General features: G+C 43.2%; 1 protein-coding gene across 2 annotated transcripts; it reads left to right on the forward strand.

Annotated features, from left to right (window-relative positions):
• The first annotated feature begins 123 nt into the window (after positions 1–123).
• Positions 124–12,934, forward strand: PSMC4 (proteasome 26S subunit, ATPase 4). 2 transcript variants are annotated; one of them, XM_032227406.1, is made up of 11 exons: positions 124–230; positions 3,253–3,351; positions 3,892–4,078; positions 4,581–4,727; positions 5,144–5,253; positions 6,041–6,134; positions 6,615–6,782; positions 8,162–8,238; positions 8,967–9,135; positions 11,152–11,207; positions 12,098–12,934. In XM_032227406.1, the coding sequence occupies exons 1-11, from the start codon at positions 195–197 to the stop codon at positions 12,209–12,211; spliced, it is 1,257 nt and encodes a 418-aa protein (XP_032083297.1). In that variant the 5' UTR covers positions 124–194; the 3' UTR covers positions 12,212–12,934. The 2 variants fall into 2 exon arrangements, with proteins under 2 accessions (XP_032083297.1, XP_032083298.1); XM_032227407.1 differs by lacking the exon at positions 124–230 and adding an exon at positions 275–412.
• Positions 12,935–18,857: the final 5,923 nt, after the last annotated feature.

An 18,857-nucleotide genomic window follows, 5' to 3' on the forward strand; every position in this document is an offset into this window, starting at 1 on the left:
CCCTCCAGGCTACCTCTTCTGATCGGGCGGGGAGCCCAGACGGGAGAGGTGTCCGTCAAAGAGACAGCGAGCCAAAGCCGGACTACAACTCCCGTGAGCCTCTCTCCGTCCCTGGCGGGGGAGGGAGAGGGGGGGGGCAGGGCTACCGGAAGCAACGTCATCCAACACTGATTTCCGTTGGGGGGGATTAAAAAATGGAGGAGATCGGCATCTCGGTGGAGAAAACTCAGGTACGGGGGAAGGGAGGGAGAGCGAGCTGTGAGGGAGGAAGAGAAGGAGAGGCGAAGGCGCGGGGAGAGCGGCGGTTCGGCCTCTCCTTCCCGCTTCCCAGGCTTGGGAAGGAGGCGGAGGAGCGCCGGGAGCCCGAAGGACGAAGACGAGGGAGGCGGAGATGCCGAGTCACCGCTTGTTGGTAGGCCTGGAAAAGGGGGGGGGGGTGAGCAGGCCGCGGCTGCCGCCAGGTCCCCTCCTCCCCGCCCGTGTTTTGAGGCGTCTTTTGATTTATGGACCTGCGACCGGATTAATTTGTGCTTTGATTGACTGCAGTGATTCTCTTCCGTACGCTTTGAGGGGTGTTCATATAAAAAGAGACGGTGTTACTATCTCATGGGTTGCCCTCTCCCCTCCTCGGAAGAGCTCTATAGCTCCCGCTGCCTTAAGAAAGTTCCAAACCTTCTTAAAGATCCATCTCATCCTGGGCAGCCTTTGTTTGAACTAGTTGTTTTTTTAAAAAAAAGTTTTATTGTTTTTATTAAACAAAAACACACAAAAAAGAATAATCTTTCTTTACATTCCTTACATCAACTAGTTGTTGTTAGTTGCGAAGTCGTGTCTGATCCATCACGATCCCATGGACAATGTTTCTCCAGGCCTTCCTGTCCTCTATCATCCTCTGGAGTCCATTTAAGCTCATGCCTACTGCTTCAGTGACTCCATCCAGCCACCTCATTCTCTGCCATCCCGTTCTTTTTTTGCCCTCAATCGTTCACAGCATTAGGCTCTTCTCCAGTGAGTCCTTCCTTCTCATTAGGTGGCCAAAGTATTGGGGTTTCCTCTTCAGGATCTGGCCTTCTAAAGAGCAGTCAGGGTTGATCTCCTCTAGGACTGACCCGTTGGATTGCCTTGCAGTCTCTCTCAATAAAGCCCAACACAGTATTATTGTGGCAAAAATAGAAGAATGAAGTCTTCTCCAGCACCAGTGTTCAGAGGCCTCAATTCTTTGGCTCTCAGCCTTTCTTATGGTTTAACTTTCACAGCCATCAATTGCAACTGGGAAACTATTACCATGTATTATATTATAACATTAATAATATTATATTTTACCATCTGGCAGGCGGTACAGGATAATAAAAACAAATAGGCTGAAAAACAGCTTCTATCCTAGAGCAGTAACTGTATTGAGTTCTACTATATAGTGCAATATAATGCAACACCAGGGGTTTTCAATTCATTAGTGTGTAGAATACAAAGGATGTGTGTTTGTGGGGTTTTTTTTAGTAGTTACAATGTACATGGAAGATGGCATTTAATTTCATTTTATGAGGTGCAATGGCAATAAAGTAAACTAAACTAATTCTACCTTTTTTTCCCATATGACTCAAGACAGCGAAGATATCTAAGACACATAGCCCTCGACTTACAACAGGTCGTTTAGTGGCACTGGCACGGAAAAAAGGGACTTATGACCGTTTTTCACACTTATGACAGTTGTAGCATCCTTGTGGTCATGAGATTTACATTCAGATGCTTGGCAATGGGTTTCATATTTATGATGACTGCATGGTTCTGGGGGACACGCAATCCCCTTTTGGGCCTTCTGGCAAGTAAAATCAATGGGGGGTGGGCAGATTCGCTTAACAAATGTGGCAAGAAATGGGGGGGAAACTCACTTAACCAATTTCTCACTTAGAAACATTGTGATTGTAAGTAGAGGACTCTGTATTCCTGTCTTCTATTTTCGCCACAATAATACTGAGTTGGGCTTTACTGAGAGAGAGAGAGACTGAACCAAATCCCCACTAGCTAGCTTTTGTTCCTAAGGAAGGATTAGAACTAGGGTCTACTGGTTTCCAGGCCTGCACCAACTACTTTATCTCGTTTTTCACCATCTTCTGCAAAATTAGTCTCTTTTTCACTGATGCTTACACCCATATCATATTGAGACTTCAGAAAGCCATCTATTGGGTGATTAATAAGGGTTGTACTACACGTAGGGATAAGAGCAAATTTAAGTAAAGAGTGCTGAATACTTTATCTGTTGGAGCTTTTGTCCAATTAGGCTTCAGGGTTTAAAGGAATTCCGAGGACATTGTTTCGGATACATCTAGTTTGTTGGTGTTGCTGGGGTTTTTTTTGTCTGGCATGTATCCTAATGTTTGACAAAAGGTTGAGGTTGGTTACATGTCTATGCATTTGTGCAAAATATTGAAATAAGGTTTAATCAGTAAAGTGAAGATAAGCCCGAGGCTTTGGAATTTGTGGCTAATGTAAGGAGAGAAATAAAGTGTGCCATGTATTTCTAACATGGTATGTGTCCTTCAAGATAAGCAGTAAATGTCAGCTGATTAAATGTTAGAAATACATGGCATACTTTATATGTGGCATGCTTTGTTTATATACAGGTCATGCTTTATAGAAATACATGGCATGCTTTATTTTTCTCCTTACATTAATCAGAAACTACATAAGCCTTAGGACTATATTCATGTTACTGATTAAGCCTTACTTCAACATTTCACACAAACGAATTTGCATGTAACCAATCATGAAATGTTTGCTTTTTTTTTGGCAACAACTTATTATTTTCCTCAAAACTGATAAGTAGCAAAGCCACAACTCCCTATGGTTTAAGAGAGGCTGACATTTTATGTTAAAGTGTTGCTCAAAACAGATGGTAGAACCTTTGTTTTGGCTATCCCTATTCTAAATAAAAAGTTGCACAAGCTTAGTAAACTATGTGGTACATATTGATTCTGGTGTGTTAACCTTAGTAGCTTTAAACAATTTAAATGAACTACACATTCTATTTAGGTGCATACAATGTGCATCAGTAAATCAGATAAAGATCAAATGTATTCAATTGTATATGTTAAACTTCTTTTTTTGCTTCTATTTTGGTTTCCTTTTATTTATTTTTTCTTTCAGAATGTTGTGCAAATCCAGGTCTTTAATCATTCATACTATGTGAAGTGTAGAAAACAGGGATATTCTATAGCCAAGTTATTTATATCTAATCTCTGTTTTATTTTATAGGATGAGCTTCCTGCTCTCTCTATTTCCAGACCTCAGACTGGCCTCTCCTTCCTAGCTCCTGAAGCGGAGGATGTTGAGGATCTATATAGCCGATATAAAGTGAGCTGATCTTCAGTCACATACCACTATGGATTAGCAGTGCTGAAGAGTGTTATTGTTTCTAATTTGCATTTTGCATTTGTCAGTCTACAAGACAGGTGTCAAACTCATGGCGTCACATTGCCGTCACAGGACGTATCACAATGTTTCCCCCCTTTGTAGAGCTGGGTTGGGCATGGCCTATGCTTCAACTAGTATTTTCATTTGTTTTTCTTGCTCTCTTCCAACTTTATTTGTTTTGACTCGTTTTTTTAGATTACAAACATAAAGCTCCACTCTTAGTTGTGAATGGCCCTGAGTTTTAAAAATAAACATAACCGCTGTTTCAAAAATAATGAGTACAATTAGGTTATTTCAAAATGTACATTTCCCATATTTTTCTGGTATTCGAGATTCCCATACTGCTCAGTAGGGGCAGTATACTACATATATTCAGCAGGAAGTCATGATGTGGTTGCTTATCTCTTGTCCTTGCTTCATTTTATAAGTGGGAATTTTGCCGGGGCAACAAAAGCCATGCTTTTCTTTGTCTCTTTGTAGAAACTCCAGCAAGAGCTGGAATTCCTGGAGGTCCAGGAAGAATATATCAAGGATGAGCAGAAAAATCTTAAGAAAGAATTTCTGCATGCTCAGGAGGAGGTGAAACGTATCCAGAGCATCCCGCTGGTCATTGGCCAGTTCCTGGAGGCAGTGGATCAGAACACAGCCATTGTTGGTTCTACCACAGGTGTAGCGCTTGTTCTTTTTGCTGGCTCTTGATTTGTGAAAAGTTGAGGGAAGGAACTTTATGGCAGATCTTTTCTTGAATTGCCTCCCTGGTAGCTCACAGGCCCATTTTCATTTCTGTTAGATGGTCTCAGGCAGTAGTGTCACACTCGATCCCATCATGGGGTGTATCAGGATTTTGTTTGCCCTTGGGTTGGGGAGGGAGTGGCTGGGGATGGGGTGGCATGGGCCTGTCCCTCACCGTTTCCCAATCTGGCCTGCAGGCTGCATTTTTGACACCGCTGGTCTAAGGGCTGCCTTTTCAATATCCCCAGATGCCTCAAAGCAGCATTCTAAGACATGAAGTTGCAGCTAGACTTGAAGGTCCCTGTTGCTCAGAAAGAAGGGGAGGGGGGAACATAGCCCTGTATCAGCAATAGGCTTACTAAGCTATTTTCAATACTCCCCATTCCTTGGAAGTAGAATTAAGACCCGGTCTAATCTTGCGAATGTTTCCAATGCAGGCTCTAACTACTACGTCCGAATCTTGAGCACCATTGACCGTGAACTGCTGAAGCCCAATGCTTCTGTGGCCCTGCACAAACACAGTAATGCCTTGGTGGATGTGTTGCCTCCCGAGGCTGATAGCAGTATTATGATGCTGACTTCAGGTGATGTTCATCTATCTTTCTTAACCAGAAGAAGCAAACTCTTCTCTGCGCCTGCATGGAGTGTATGCGTTTGTTTGCCAAATTGTCATTTTATCTGCAAAAAATCCAGATAAATATGAGACTGAATGGGCTAATAAACTCTTTGCTGTCTCTGCTCATGTAGTTGCTGAGCACATGAAGTGCGGTCATGTGACTGTGGGAGAGATGGCTATTGGAACTTTGGAATTGGGTCATAAGTGTCCCTGGTGAGGTCTGTTTTAACTTTGGAACGTCGCTAAGCGAATGGTTGAAAGTTGAGGACTACCTGTGTGCCATTTCTTGAATTGAGAGCAAATAAAACACAGAATCAGGGATTGCTTGCAAAAATTGGTATTTTGGGGGATGACAGCTTATCAGTGCCTGTTTGTTCCAAATAGATCAGAAACCAGATGTCATGTATGCTGACATTGGTGGGATGGATATTCAGAAGCAGGAAGTCCGAGAGGCCGTGGAGCTGCCCCTCACTCACTTTGAACTTTACAAACAGGTATTTCTAAATTTCAGGGCTGAAAGTTTGCAAACAGAAGTGGACACAAGTAGTCCTTTTATTAGAGCTATATCTCATTTCCGTTTTTCAAAACTTCTTCAAAAACTCATATAAGGCATTTGCTCTCCTCCCACTCAGCTCAAGCATAATGACTTCTCCTAAACTGGTTTGCTCAGCTTATGAAGAGATGGACAAGCATATTTCACGCATCGCCTATCCCTTAGAACATAACATTTTCAAGTGTCAAGTTGTGCTTTTTAAGCTGAGGTATTAGCGGTTATATGACAGGAAGAAATATATGTCAAAGAAAGCATGCAGTCTTGATGATATAGTAGCTGCCAATAGCTAGCTAAGTTTTGCCCATTATCCTAGGCTGTGAAGTTCTCTTGGCTTTGTACAGTGAGTTAAAGGCTGAGTAGGATACAAGCAGTGTCATTATTCAGAGCAAATGCAATAAAACCAGAAAGCTCACTGGATGCACCAACAGTGAAAACAATGCTTAAATACGCTAGGCTAAGTTACGGTTCGCTTAATGCATAACTACCATTGTAGTTTTGGCTATTTGTTGCCAGGCAAAATAGCGCACTAGGATTAATAATTGACTGGATTCAGAAGTTTGATCTTGGCGTCGACAGAGAGACCTATATAATATTGAAGTATCGATGTCCATACTTCTGCTATTTGAGACTGAGGGCATCTGTATTAAATCTGTGAAAAAGCAAACCATGATGGCCTCAAAAATTAATTCTTTCACTGCTTGTTGCTTCCTTATGTGGCTCTTTTATAGATTGGCATAGATCCTCCACGGGGCGTGTTAATGTATGGGCCCCCTGGCTGTGGAAAGACTATGCTGGCCAAAGCTGTGGCCCATCACACCACAGGTAAGCATGGTTTTGGTTATATTACCATGTGTCATGTATAGATTCCTCCCCTGCTGGGTATTTTTCCCCTCTATCTGAGCTATTTTAATGTTTTATTGCGGACATTTTTGGCACTTGTTAGCGCCTGAAGCTGAAAATGGGCAAGGTTTAAGTGTTGTACTTTTAAGAAGCCAACATGGATGGGAAAATTGTTGTCAACCAACAAGGGCAACTGGACATTGGACTTGGAGGCATCTTAGAATGTGTATTATCTCCCTCTGTAGAGAAGAATAGGCTACTTCACTGAACCCTTTTAGTCTTCTTCATAATAGCGCACAGATCAACTGATGGAAGTATACATTTGGTTACTCTGGAAACCACCTACAAGCTTGACCTCAAATGTATATTGCTTCATAAATATGCACAGTCTCCTGCACAATCCTATGCATAATTCAGCCTGCTGTGAACAATAACTCAGAGTCATGATGTCTTTCCGTCCAGCTGCTTTCATTAGGGTAGTGGGGTCTGAATTCGTGCAGAAGTACCTGGGTGAGGGGCCACGCATGGTCCGGGATGTTTTCCGTCTGGCCAAAGAGAACGCGCCAGCCATCATCTTCATTGATGAAATTGATGCCATTGCCACCAAGCGTTTTGATGCCCAGACTGGAGGTGAGTTGGCAAGCAGATACAGCTGAATTTTGAAGGGCAGCTCTGATTATTTGGGTAGAAGCTGGAGCATGTTTAAAGAATGGGAATGTCGTGCTGCCTGGATATTTTCAGAGGTGTCGCATGTGGGAGGGTTCTGGAGAGGTGGGAATAGTGTTCCATGGAAATTAACCTACCTTTTTGCTCACTGTGCCCTAACAGTGTCCCCACTGATTCAACAGCTGAATTATGCTTCTGCTGTCATTAACTAGAACTTGTGATTATTTTATCTGCCTGCATTATGTAAGCCAGTCCACAAAGGCTTTTATCTTAAAAAGCAATACTGAAGCTAAGCCAAAATAAAAGAAGGGAAAACATTGCTGGGTTTACACAATACACTTAATCACGTTAGTTAAGGGCTGTATGGCTCAATTTATATAACTGGTTGAGTTTGATGAGCCCTCATGCTCCTGTTTAACATTACTTGCTTTTGTTGTGGAAGAGATGTTGTGAAAACCTAGCTTTTTAATGCTGATGATTTGATGTGTTGTAAATCCCGAAACTTGAGTAATTTGGTAACAAAATCTGAACAAACTTTCCTTTCTTCCTTATTCATGCCCAGCACTTTTGTGTGCAGCAATTCTTTTCCCTCTCTCCCTGATTTGTATTAGGGACTAAATGGGTTTGACATTTTTTTAGCGGTATAAATCTCTAGTTACCTGTCCAGTTTTTGGCTGCTGAGAATCGCATGGTCCTGGTTACAGTATGTGGGCATTGCTCTTTCCCTGCCTTGTCACAGTGTGTTGGAACCCTGGGTTTGCAAAGTTCTTTATCTGTTGGCCACAATGTCTTCTGTGTTGGGTTGGCCCATGAAATCCAGAAGAGAATTTCTCTCTAGGTGGGTTTGTGTTACTACCTTTGTGCAGATTTGTTCAATGATGTGAGATTTTAATTAGGTTTGGGAAGGTAATAGGTGAGGATTTAAGGGGAGGTTAGAAATCCTGGCAGCTCTTAATTATAGGAAATAGTAAACTCATTAATCAAATTCTACCATTCTGTAGAATTGGTTTGGAAGAGAAGAATTTCAGCATTAAAAAAAAAATCTAAATTGAGAGAATCCCTAAGAGGATAGATTGTAAAACGTCTTACTTCATTTATCTATTTTTGAATGTTTCACAAGATTCTGTTTCCTCTGTAGCATTTCGTCCATATTTATAATGAGTTGAAACGTGGGAGCATGAATAAAAATTAGGAATTGTTTGATTTTGAGTTGCTTCTCAGAAAAGGCACAAACTGGTATGACGTCCTTTAAATCTGGAATGAAGACTAGAAATATGGAGGAACGCATGGACTATTTCTCTTTATCAGCCCATCCTCTGATAGCTTTGTTGGTCTCTCCACAGCGGACAGGGAGGTTCAGCGGATTCTGTTGGAGCTTCTCAACCAGATGGATGGCTTTGACCAGAATGTTAATGTCAAGGTGTGTTGGGACTTAGATGATTTGAGTGATCTAGGGAGGCAATGATGTCCTTCACTTTTCTTCATTTTGCACTGCACATATACAGTGGTTAATATGATGTGCATGTGTGTGAAAGGGAGAAGGAGAAAACTCATCCCAGAAAAATGCCCAAAATTAATACATTGCAATTAATAAAAATTTAGTCCACTGTTCATAATGGCTGATAAATTACTGAGGAACTTGCCATGTCACAAAAGTTATGCAGCTTCCTTGCCCATCATGTCAGGTTTTTTTTTTTTTTTTTTGGCAAGTACCTAAAATAATAATTTTCCCAGGCATGTTTCATCTTGGAAGTTTCGGCTGAGGTTAAAATAATTCCAGTAATGGAACTATTTCCCATTTAGAATAAATTCTTTGTGGATTGTTTTTTCTTCTTCTTCTAATGCTATTCCTATGATCCAGCGAGGCAAGAAGCTTACATGCAGTTAGTTGATGGTTTTCTGAATCCTTGTTAGTCAGAGAACCAACCGTAACAATCCCGAGCTTTTTGGAGTTCCTAAAGTGAGGAAGATTTCAGACTGGGGAGAAAGAAAGATTTCCTCATTTTACTTATTAAACTTCAGTTCACAATTTGTCTTACTCAGCTGTTTTCAAGAGTACACAAGCCATGAGTACAGCTTGGGCTGAGTTGGCACTTTCAAAGTTCAGGATTTATGTGGTTTCTTCTTCTCTTGTTCTTTTGACCACAGGTGATAATGGCTACAAACCGAGCAGACACCCTGGATCCTGCTTTGCTCCGACCAGGGCGTCTAGATCGTAAAATCGAGTTTCCTCTGCCAGATAGACGCCAAAAACGCTTAATCTTCTCTACCATTACCAGCAAGATGAATCTATCTGAGGAGGTGGATCTGGAAGATTGTATCCTTGACAAGAACTTGGTCAAAAGAAGTGACACTTTTATTTTGGGGCGGGGGCTTCTTGGAGGCACATTGCTACCTTCATCTATAGCAGGGGTCTCCAAACTTGGGAACTTTTAAGACTTGTGAACTTCAACTCCCAGAATTCCTCAGCTCTGGCTGGGGGAATTCTGGGAGTTTGAAGTCCACAACTCTTAAAAGTTGTCAAATTTGGAGTCCCCCTGATCTATAGAGCAGAACATTTGGGATGCATTTTGGCATGGGTTTTGGGGGGAAATTCTTTCCCACCTAATATTATTATAAAGAAATTACGTAAAGTTGCCCCAGACTCCCCCTGTGGGATAGATCACAGGTTCCATTTCAGGAAGCAGGTTGGGGGAAACAAAGGTTTTGTCTCTAGCATATCTTATTGGGGCAAAGTATTCAAGTTCTAGCATCTTATAATTGTATAATTTCATTGTATCCTCCCTTTTTTCTGTTAATTCAAGCTTGTGTATATAGACGCCTCTCTCTGTTTTTTCCTTCCAAAAACAACTCTGAGAAGTAGGCTTTGCTGAAAGTGGGTATCTAGGTCACCCAGTGAGGACTTGCACCCGAGTCTCCTTAATCCAGTGTTGGAAGGCTGGTTAAAGTGTTGGAGAAAAGAGTCCCAAATTCTAGTCTACCCTTATCTGTAGAACTGTGCAGTGTAACTTGGGCCATTCATTCATTCTTAGTCCAGTATCTCAATGGGTCGTTATTGGGAGAAAAATAAAAAGGAACAGTGCTGTGTGTAGTACCTTGAGCTTCTGAATCAAGGGCAGGATAAACATTTAGTAAACAAAAACTCCCAACGCTTCAGTCACTGCTTAAGACGTATAAATTTCAACTGCTTTCCTGGGACCATTCTTCTGTTCACACCAACAATTGTTGTGTTGCAAGAGCTGTTTCTTCTCCAGCAGATCCCTCCTCCAGGAACAAATTAAGAGGCAGCTACTGTGGGAGGGAGTATTCATGCTATAGTAGTTTCTCCTGACTGGTTAGAGCTGTTTTCTGTTTAGGGTCAAAAACAAAGCAAGTGGGTTGGGCTTTTGTTGTGTTCTTGCCTAATCTGCCCTTTGTTACGAAATGGGATATCAGCCAGTTCCATTTTGTGTAACTTGACGGATTCCTCCCAATTCATCTGTCCCATTCCTTCAGAGGGAAAGGAGACTCCAATCCTTGTGAAGCTTGAACTGGGAGAATCTGAACCTTTTCCAATGAAGTGATTACTTAACTTTTATTTCAATCATTGGGTGCTTTCTGTTGGTTTTTCCTGTAACTGTTTTGATTGAGGCTTCCCAAGAGCATGAAGCAAACTCCTTGTCCCAACAAAAAACCCTTTTATTAATTTACTGTGAATTCAGCTCATTCACATCCAGCAAAGTCTTTCAAAGGGAGGATTTACAGTCATAGACCTTATCTGGCTTGGAGAGCTGCCAGGCCGATATCTGTAAAACTTGGCAAGGAGCCTCGGAGAGTCATGAACTAATTAAGTGAACTAATTGTCTCCTGAAAACTCCACTCCCCTTTTGCTCCTCTTTTATTTCCTCTGGGAGGGGCCATTCATCGTCCACCTGTGGCCTTCCTCCCAAGTCGACCCCTGTTCTTTAGCTGTTCCCTTCATCTGGCAACTCTGCACATGCGCTCACTGGGAACAGGCTCCACCTGTTCGTCTGCCTCACTGATGTCTGACTCTGAAGGCAGCTGATAACTGTCAGATGGCCCTGGCCCCCTCTCTGCCTCCGACAGAGCCATCATCAGGGCCTTCCCCAGACTCCAGGACTGGGCCATGTTCCTCCCCAACCTCCTCACTGTCCTAATCTGATGCCAGCTCTGATGGCCGCTGGTGGGCTACAATACTAACGTTTCACTGGGTCAAATGGAAAGGTGACCACTTAGAAGAGAATATCCCGATTGCAGAATGTCAGCTAGTTAAAATTGTGGGACGGTCATGTTGGGCCTTTTCTCTCTTATCTCTTTCCTTCACTCCTCCTAGATGTAGCACGACCTGATAAGATCTCAGGAGCTGATATCAACTCCATTTGCCAGGAGGTTCGTATGCTTTTGTTCGTTGCTCCAAAGGAGCAGATGGCCATCCGTTTTCAGCCCCACTTCCTCTTTATTCGTGTCTAGCTATCTTAACGATTGGGGAAATGAGAGAAATCTTCAGAGGGTTAAAAAAAAAAAAAGGCATGAAATGTTAGGCTGTGAATCATGCTCCTCTTGGGTCAACTTCTGTGTGAGAATGTGTGTAGGCTGCTAGCCAGGAACTTAAGCTGGGAGCTTGGAGTCACGAGTTTAGATCTTGCCTCTACAGCAAACTCTGTAGGAGGACTAAATTTCTTTGCTAGGGTTACATCTGATAATCTTACCCATCTCACTGTGATTTATTCTTGTGGTGGATTTTAGCAGACATCCCTACATCGGTGGTATTTCCATTTATGCGGGATTAAAAAAGAAGGCGAAACAAAGCATTATATATGGAAGTAAAATGGAAAGATTGCTGGTTGAAATTCAGCAAACAGCAATATTAGTTTTGGTTTCTAACCAGTTGGGAACTGGGAATTAAAGTAGGGACCCCCTGAATAAATGGATATCTGTATGTGTCTATATTTGCAGTGGCTGTAGTAGGCTCGGGAGTGCAAACATATTTCAGTTTTCAGGGCAGGAATCCAAATTTTAGGATACTCCACAGTCTGTTGACATCCATTTAAAGGAGGCTACTGCTTCCTTGGGCAATTAACATTGGGCTGCAGTTCCCAGAACGTCTTGCCCGGATGGTGTGAATTATAAATCAGAACGAGAACATGCCTTGGAGCATTGCTCCCCGGCGTCTTTCCACCTCTCTTTCTTTCATTGTGAGCGCTCCCTTCGTAGTTGTTGCTTTGAAACATTTCCCCTTCTTCCCAGCCTCCTTTTATCTTTCTCATTCTTCCTTTTAGGCTGGGATGCTGGCAGTACGGGAGAACCGTTACATTGTCCTTGCCAAGGACTTTGAAAAAGCCTACAAAACGGTCATCAAGAAAGACGAACAGGAACACGAGTTCTACAAATAAAAGATGGGAACAGCAGGACCAAGGCTCGGTTTGGTAGTCTCAATCCTTGCAGTGAAAGGAGGGGCTGTATTTTTTATGTGTTTCTGGTAGGCTACATTTATCCCATGAGTTTTTTTTTTTTTTTAAAGGAAGAAAAGCTACCCAGAAACACCATTCTGGAAATAGGAGACGGGTGTGTCTCATCCCCTCCATTTCTATTATGTTCTTGATCTGCCTGTATTGTTTTTTATTCTCAGGCCCAACGGGGAATAAGGTTTGAATTGGATTAACAGTTGCTCCCTTGGAGGGAAGGGGAGTGTGGGTGGGACCAGACCTGCCAGCTATTGTTACACCACAGTTCCATCATATCTGAAATTTGGTCACAAGGGGTTGGAGCTTGTGGTTGATAGTTGGAAGCAATGGTTGGCCTGTAAAGTGTGTGGGTTCATATTGCATGCTCGGTTCACATGTTGAACACGAGATCAAAACCCTTTTCTAGGATTGTGTAATGCCCACCTGAAGTTTTCACACTTCCCTAACTTGGGCTCTAAGTTATACTAAGCTAGGTTTTATTAAACATGCTTTGAAGAAATCTCAGATTAGACCCATGAATCCCCCCACCAAGCCACATTATGATAATACATTGTATGACCCTGATTATCAAAGCCATTGATGATTTGTTAGCAAATACAATACGTGAAGTTTATTCTTACGGTCCAGATAAATAAAAAGACTTGTGATACATTTTTGCAACTGTTGGTGTTGCTGTGGGAGAACCAGGTTTCTTGGAAAGCTTAACCTCTAAGATGGTTTTGTGTTGGGGGCAAAAGACCAAGATCACACGTGAACCTCCGTTGCCATTCTTTTTGCTCATGCCAGGAATCCACTCAACTAACAACGCTATTTTGGTGCTAGAGAAGGGTTGACAGAATTCAAGGGGAGGAGAAGTTGGACTTGGTCTGTTTGAGGCTACGTAGAGATTCTAGGGGCTGATTCCTTTTTTAACTCTTCCCCCCCCCCCCCCCCATTATGCCATTCCTTCTACATCTTGAGAACGGCTGTACCAGAATTGTTCACATTCTTTGCAACAATGTGTAGCCCACTAAAGAGCATGTATTACTTTAATTAAGTATTAAAAGCAACAAGAACCTTTATTAGAAGCAATAGGATTATCCTATAGAAGAGTCCTCATTTTTCCAAGGGATCATCATGCACAAAAGCTGGCCTATGTAGCACACTAAGCACGAGCTGTTGTATCCCCAAACTATGCAGTGCTGCAATCGATCATATTATAATCTGATAGGTGCACACATCATGCTAAGAGAATGAACGAATTTGCACGTGCAAAACCACAAGCCGTTAACTTCATTGTAGCTTTAACAAAAGTTTGTGTACCTTTGTTCACCGTACATACAGACTAAATCATGTGGTTTGTTTGCCTGTAATTGAGTTGATTACTGTTAGAACCGTGCTATATTTTTCTGATTCTTTTTGCTATCTTATAGAGGAAGCGACGACCCAGCAGGTAGCTGTCAATTTTTCTTTCCTTTGACACAAATAGCAACAAGGGGTAATTTTAATAATAGAAGTGGCAAGGGGAGGGTAAGAAGAAACAAGTATTTCTCCTTCAGTGATTGGCTTAGTCACACATGCACACACACCATGTGTTGTTGGCTCTTGCTAGAAGAATGCCAGACTGACATAGCTGTACAGTGCGAGATTGCATTGACAAATCTGGACCCTTGTTTGCTTTCAGTTTTATTGTCTTGCAAAGCAAACAAAGATTCCTACTTCACATTCTTAGGGGCCTGGGAGAAGCACGCGCCAAGCCAAACGGAAGCAGAACGTGCTTGCCTTTTGCTTCACTGGTTCAACTCTTTCCCCCCTCCCCCTCCCCAAAGTTTGAATGATTTGGCTGCAGTTAAAAAGTGCACTTTGTGGGCAGGAAGTGTCACTAGGTCAAAAGTAGTTTCTCTGTTTAAACTAGAAGCTCTTTATTGCATATTTTGGCTGTCAGTTGGCATAATAGCTTTGCCATTAAAACAGTTTTGGGTGACACAAGAGTCAGAATGTTAACTTCCGTAAGCATCACTTGGCATTAAATAATGGATGCATTCAAAGCTGGGAGTTAAGTTATCCTCCTCCCTTATTCTTCCTCCCCATTAACAGACCTCTTTTTTATTTTTAAAGGAAAGACATAATTTAAAGATAAAGTCTTTATTTTAATTTCCTGCCATCTTTTTTTTGTATGCATGGCAGGCTCCCATGTTTTTTTTTTAAAAAAATATTTGCCCAGAGAAATAATGGAACATTACCTTCAGTAATGCAATCACTACGAACATTGATACAGAGCTTCCATAGCACACCATTCATGTGACAGTTAATGGTTATGAAATTGAACCAGTAATTACAGGTATTGGAGAGATCATACTTTCTGGGTGGAGTATGAATTGGGTCAAATGCTTTCCTCTGAAAGCAGATTGAGCTGTCTTTGAGTCTGCTGCTGTCCTCAATTAGGGGTAGATGAAATTGTCAACTTCGCTTTTTCACTCACATTTTTAAATCCCTGTTCCACCCAATTTGTAAAATCAGAACGTTTTGCTAAATTCTTATCAAACACAAGTACCAGGGTCACATTTGCATTGTGGAGATTCAAGAGGAAACCACAGTATTCAAAAACACATTTTTTGTACCTGCTTGCATGAACTCTTTAAAAGCACATGAGCCTGTTAGACACCAAACAAAATAAAGTCTTCATTCGATTCCATGAAATAACCTTATCAAGATTCATATCCAGATTTTTTTACAAGCTGCATTTGCCTGGATGGATGAACCTTTTTAAAATACCTTAGAACTGTGTTTCTCAACCTTGGCAACTTGAAGATGTCCGGACTTCAACTCCCAGAATTCCCCAGCCAGCATTTGCTGGCTGGGGAATTCTGGGACTTGAAGTCCGGACATCTTCAAGTTGCCAAGGTTGAGAAACACTGCCTTAGAAGAATTATTATTTTTGTATATTGAGAAAATGGCTGATTTTGGTAACATTAAAAATTGGCCCCCTCCTCCAAAAGGATGAAAATCCTCTCTTATCCTTTCAGATCCCCCTATTCACTTTTTGTCCGTCCAATGACCCTGCGCAGCACGTCCATCTTGGTTTAAGAGTAATAGGAATAACAATCCTCCAAACTGGATTTCTGCCAATACTTGAAATGAGCTAATTTTGCATTTCTGATTCTGAATCAGCTTCTTAAAATTCTCAAATGCGATCCTTTGCAAGACGATGGGTTACTTTTTTGAAACGGGGGTATCATGTTTTTAAGGGCTGAATTCATACAACTTGTTGAATCAGAAAAAAAAAACGTTTGTGTAACTTAAATGTCCTAGTCATTGACCACAATAAAGATGCTGTTCCATTTTGGGCAATTTAGTGCTTGCTTGAGCTCTATCCATTTGGTTTATTTATGGTTTTATTTGCTGTACAAGATCTCCAAAATTAGTTACTTTGATAATCTGCTTTAACCACTAGACAGCCCGATCCCCTCTGGTCTTGTTTCAGTCACATTTCCTTATCTAAACAGAAACAGAATGAGGGTGGGTGGGCAAAGAAAATGGAGTGGAAGCAACCTCAAGAGTTCCTTCTAGTTTCTCCATTGAATTTTCTTCTGAAATCTGACAGGAATTATTGGAAATCTTCCTTCCATCCTTCTGAATTCAGGAAAGTAGTTCTGAATTGTCATCAGTCAGATTGTCACGGAGAATATCCATGGGGTTGCCAAGAGTCAACACAGTCTTAATGAAATATAATCAATTGCACTCCTGAGTAAGATGTGAACACCAGCAGTCATTAAAGCAATATTTTAAGGAAATACAGTACAGAGTGATCCATTTCATTTTAATTCCTATAGGTAGGAAAAAGAGTAAACTGGATTCAAAAGTTTGATGTAGAGCAGCTGATCAAATGCCAAAGATCATCCTTAACGTATGTATTTACAAAGTGCTTTGAATTGGCACACAGTTAGGAAGTCCTTGATTTATGACAATTGGGAACTTCTGTGACTAAGTGAAGCCACCATTAACTGCATTTTTTTGCCACAGATTGTTAAGGGAATCCAGCTTCCCCCATTGACTTAGTTGGAATCTTGTAAGGAAGGTTGCAAGTGGAAACCATCTGACTGCAGGATGGTTCAACCATTGTAAACACAGGCTAGATGCCAGTGCCCAAATTTTGACCACATAACCATGGAGATGCTGCGACTGTTGTCAAGGCCGTGCCATTGTAAATTTAAACAGTCGCTAAACAAACGGTCGTAAGTCGAGGACTCCCTGTAGATTTTACAGAGAATAAAATGTCTGATTGCTATCTCCAATTTAGGAGAATAGAATAGAAATAAGAATAGAATAGTATAGAATAATAACTTTGTTATCACTTTGAATGTACACTAATTGGCACAATGAAGGATCAGGATAGAAATGAAAGTGAAGTAAATGAAAAAAAAAAAAAGGATTTATTGTTTGTCAAATTGGTATGACTGCCTCTGTCCCAAACAAGGGCCTCAGCAATATACACGACTTAAAAACAATACATAAATATTACGGAAAGTTTTACAAAACTCAAGGCTAAGAGAACAGTAGATATCAGTAACAATGGCACCCTCTCAGTATCTCAGAAACCCGCTGGGCATAAAACGTGGCCTAGAGCAAGCATGTTAAGTTATTGGTAAGCATTGACTTATGAATATCTAGAGTTATTGATAAGCACAGTCAATATATTGGCAACAACAGTACAAGGTGTAGGAAACTACAATTCCCCATTCCACCATCTTCTAGTCAAGACAATTTTATTCATCTTTTTGGGGGGAATTGGGGATGTGTCCCATCCAGAGAAGATTTTGCTTTTGAAAAGGGGCGGTTAGCCATCAAACTATCGGTGAGCCTACAATAAAGCTTTATTTTTCCAAGATGGCAGTAGTGGGTTGGGTCCAGGATATCATATCACCCTGAAATTCAGAGGGAGCTGAATGAGTCAGACTTGATGCATGGCTCACCAAGTTGAAACATACATAACATGCGTGACCCAACAAATGCGCCCACAACAGCACGCCCACAACAGTGCGCCGATAGAAGCATGATTTAAGTTAAGGTAAGGGTCAGGGTTAGGTTTAGGGTTAGGTTTAGAGCGCGCTTCTGTCGGCGCACTGTTGTCGGTGCGCTTCTGCACTCATTCGTCAGCACGGTTTAGAACTTGCGGTTTTCTCGCCGCGCTTTTGTCGGGCGCGCTTTTGTCGGTGAACCCATAACGTGTAAGCCTGGCATCCAATCCAGTGTATACACCACCTCCAAAGCACCCACAAACAGACGATCTGTCGCTTTCCCCAACTCTGGATTTCATTGGGGTCCCCCCCCCATCCTCAAAAGGAGCTGGGAACAGCAGAAGCACCGTCCCAATGTTGGGAAGCGGCTCCTCCTCACCCATCCTCAACTACACACGTGCACCTGTGGGTGGGTGCAAGAAACAGGAGAGGCACCTCGTGCAGAGAGCAGGGTATGTGCCTAGACAGGTGAGGCATCCTTCTGATTCGCCAAGGTCAAGAGCCGGCAACCTTAAGCACTCAAAGAGCTATTTGCCATTTCCCACAGAAAAAACACTGGGAGCCATAAAACCCTTCCCATGCCTGGCTATTTCCTGAGCGGCCACAAAACTAGCATATGTAGTTGAATTAAACTTTTCTTGGATTTATCCATGGTTGCCCTACTGGGGGGTCAAAAAGCTCAGTAAATCATAGGCTGGTGGGTGTTGCCCATTGGCAGTTGTGGCACATATTTTGAGTGACAGGGAGCCGCAGCAGAGGGATGAAAGAGCCACATGCGGCTCCAGAGCCGCAGGTTGCTGACCCCTGGCCAAGGTCAACCGCCTGAGGTGGCGCGGGGCAGCTCGTAGGGCTCAGCAGGGTCCCCCTTTAACCGAGGAATTTGCCCCCGAGCTTCTGTTCTGCCCTTTCTCCGGGAAAAGAAGCGGGCGAAGCCGAATCGGGGCTTCATTACCCACCAGGCCTTCCTTCCTTGGGTATCCTCCTCTTCCCCCATCCCCCACTCCTCGTGTTTTCCCCTCCCCCGCTTTACACGCGAGCGGAAAGGTCTCCACGCACCCGCGGAGCTCCTCCCGCCCGCCCAGCCCGCCTGGCTGCCTGCTCCTAAGCGCCTCCCTTTCGCCGGGCTCCGTGCGGGGAAGCCGCCGAGCGAGGGGGTGCGTGCGACAAAAAGGGGCGGCCGCCGTCGAAGGAGGCAGGCGGGCAGGGAGGGCGGGCGGCAGAGAACGGCCTGCCTCTTCCTCCGCGCGGCACAACGGGGGCCGCCGGCCGGGACCCTCGCTCGCCTCTCCATCCCGGCCGGGCGGGGGAGGGGGGGGCGTCCGCCCGCCCCCCGCCCTGCATTTGCCCGCCCCGGGCTATGTTCGAGTAAGGAGCCGCGCTGCAGGGAAAAGCGGGAGGCGGAGGGGAGATGTGGGGATGGGGGGGGGAGAGGATGCCGGGCTGGCGAAGGGAAGGGATGGCGGGGAGCTGCCGCGCGGTCCCGTCGGGCAGGGAGGAGGAGGAGGAGGAGGAGGTGGCGGAGGCTGCGGTGGTCCGGACGCGGGGCCAAAGGTGGGTGGGGTGGGGGTGGGCTTGGC

The sequence above is a fragment of the Thamnophis elegans genome, chromosome 12 (assembly GCF_009769535.1).
Source record: "Thamnophis elegans isolate rThaEle1 chromosome 12, rThaEle1.pri, whole genome shotgun sequence".
NCBI classification, from domain to species: domain Eukaryota; kingdom Metazoa; phylum Chordata; class Lepidosauria; order Squamata; family Colubridae; genus Thamnophis; species Thamnophis elegans.

Excerpts from the sequence above, each read along its gene's own strand:
- PSMC4 (XM_032227406.1), top strand. The coding sequence starts at position 195 with ATGGAGGAGATCGGCATCTCGGTGGAGAAAACTCAG. Across the intron at positions 6,135-6,614 it reads TGTGGCCCATCACACCACAG|CTGCTTTCATTAGGGTAGTG; the intron begins GTAAGCATGGTT and ends CTTTCCGTCCAG. Across the intron at positions 9,136-11,151 it reads GGAGGTGGATCTGGAAGATT|ATGTAGCACGACCTGATAAG; the intron begins GTATCCTTGACA and ends CACTCCTCCTAG.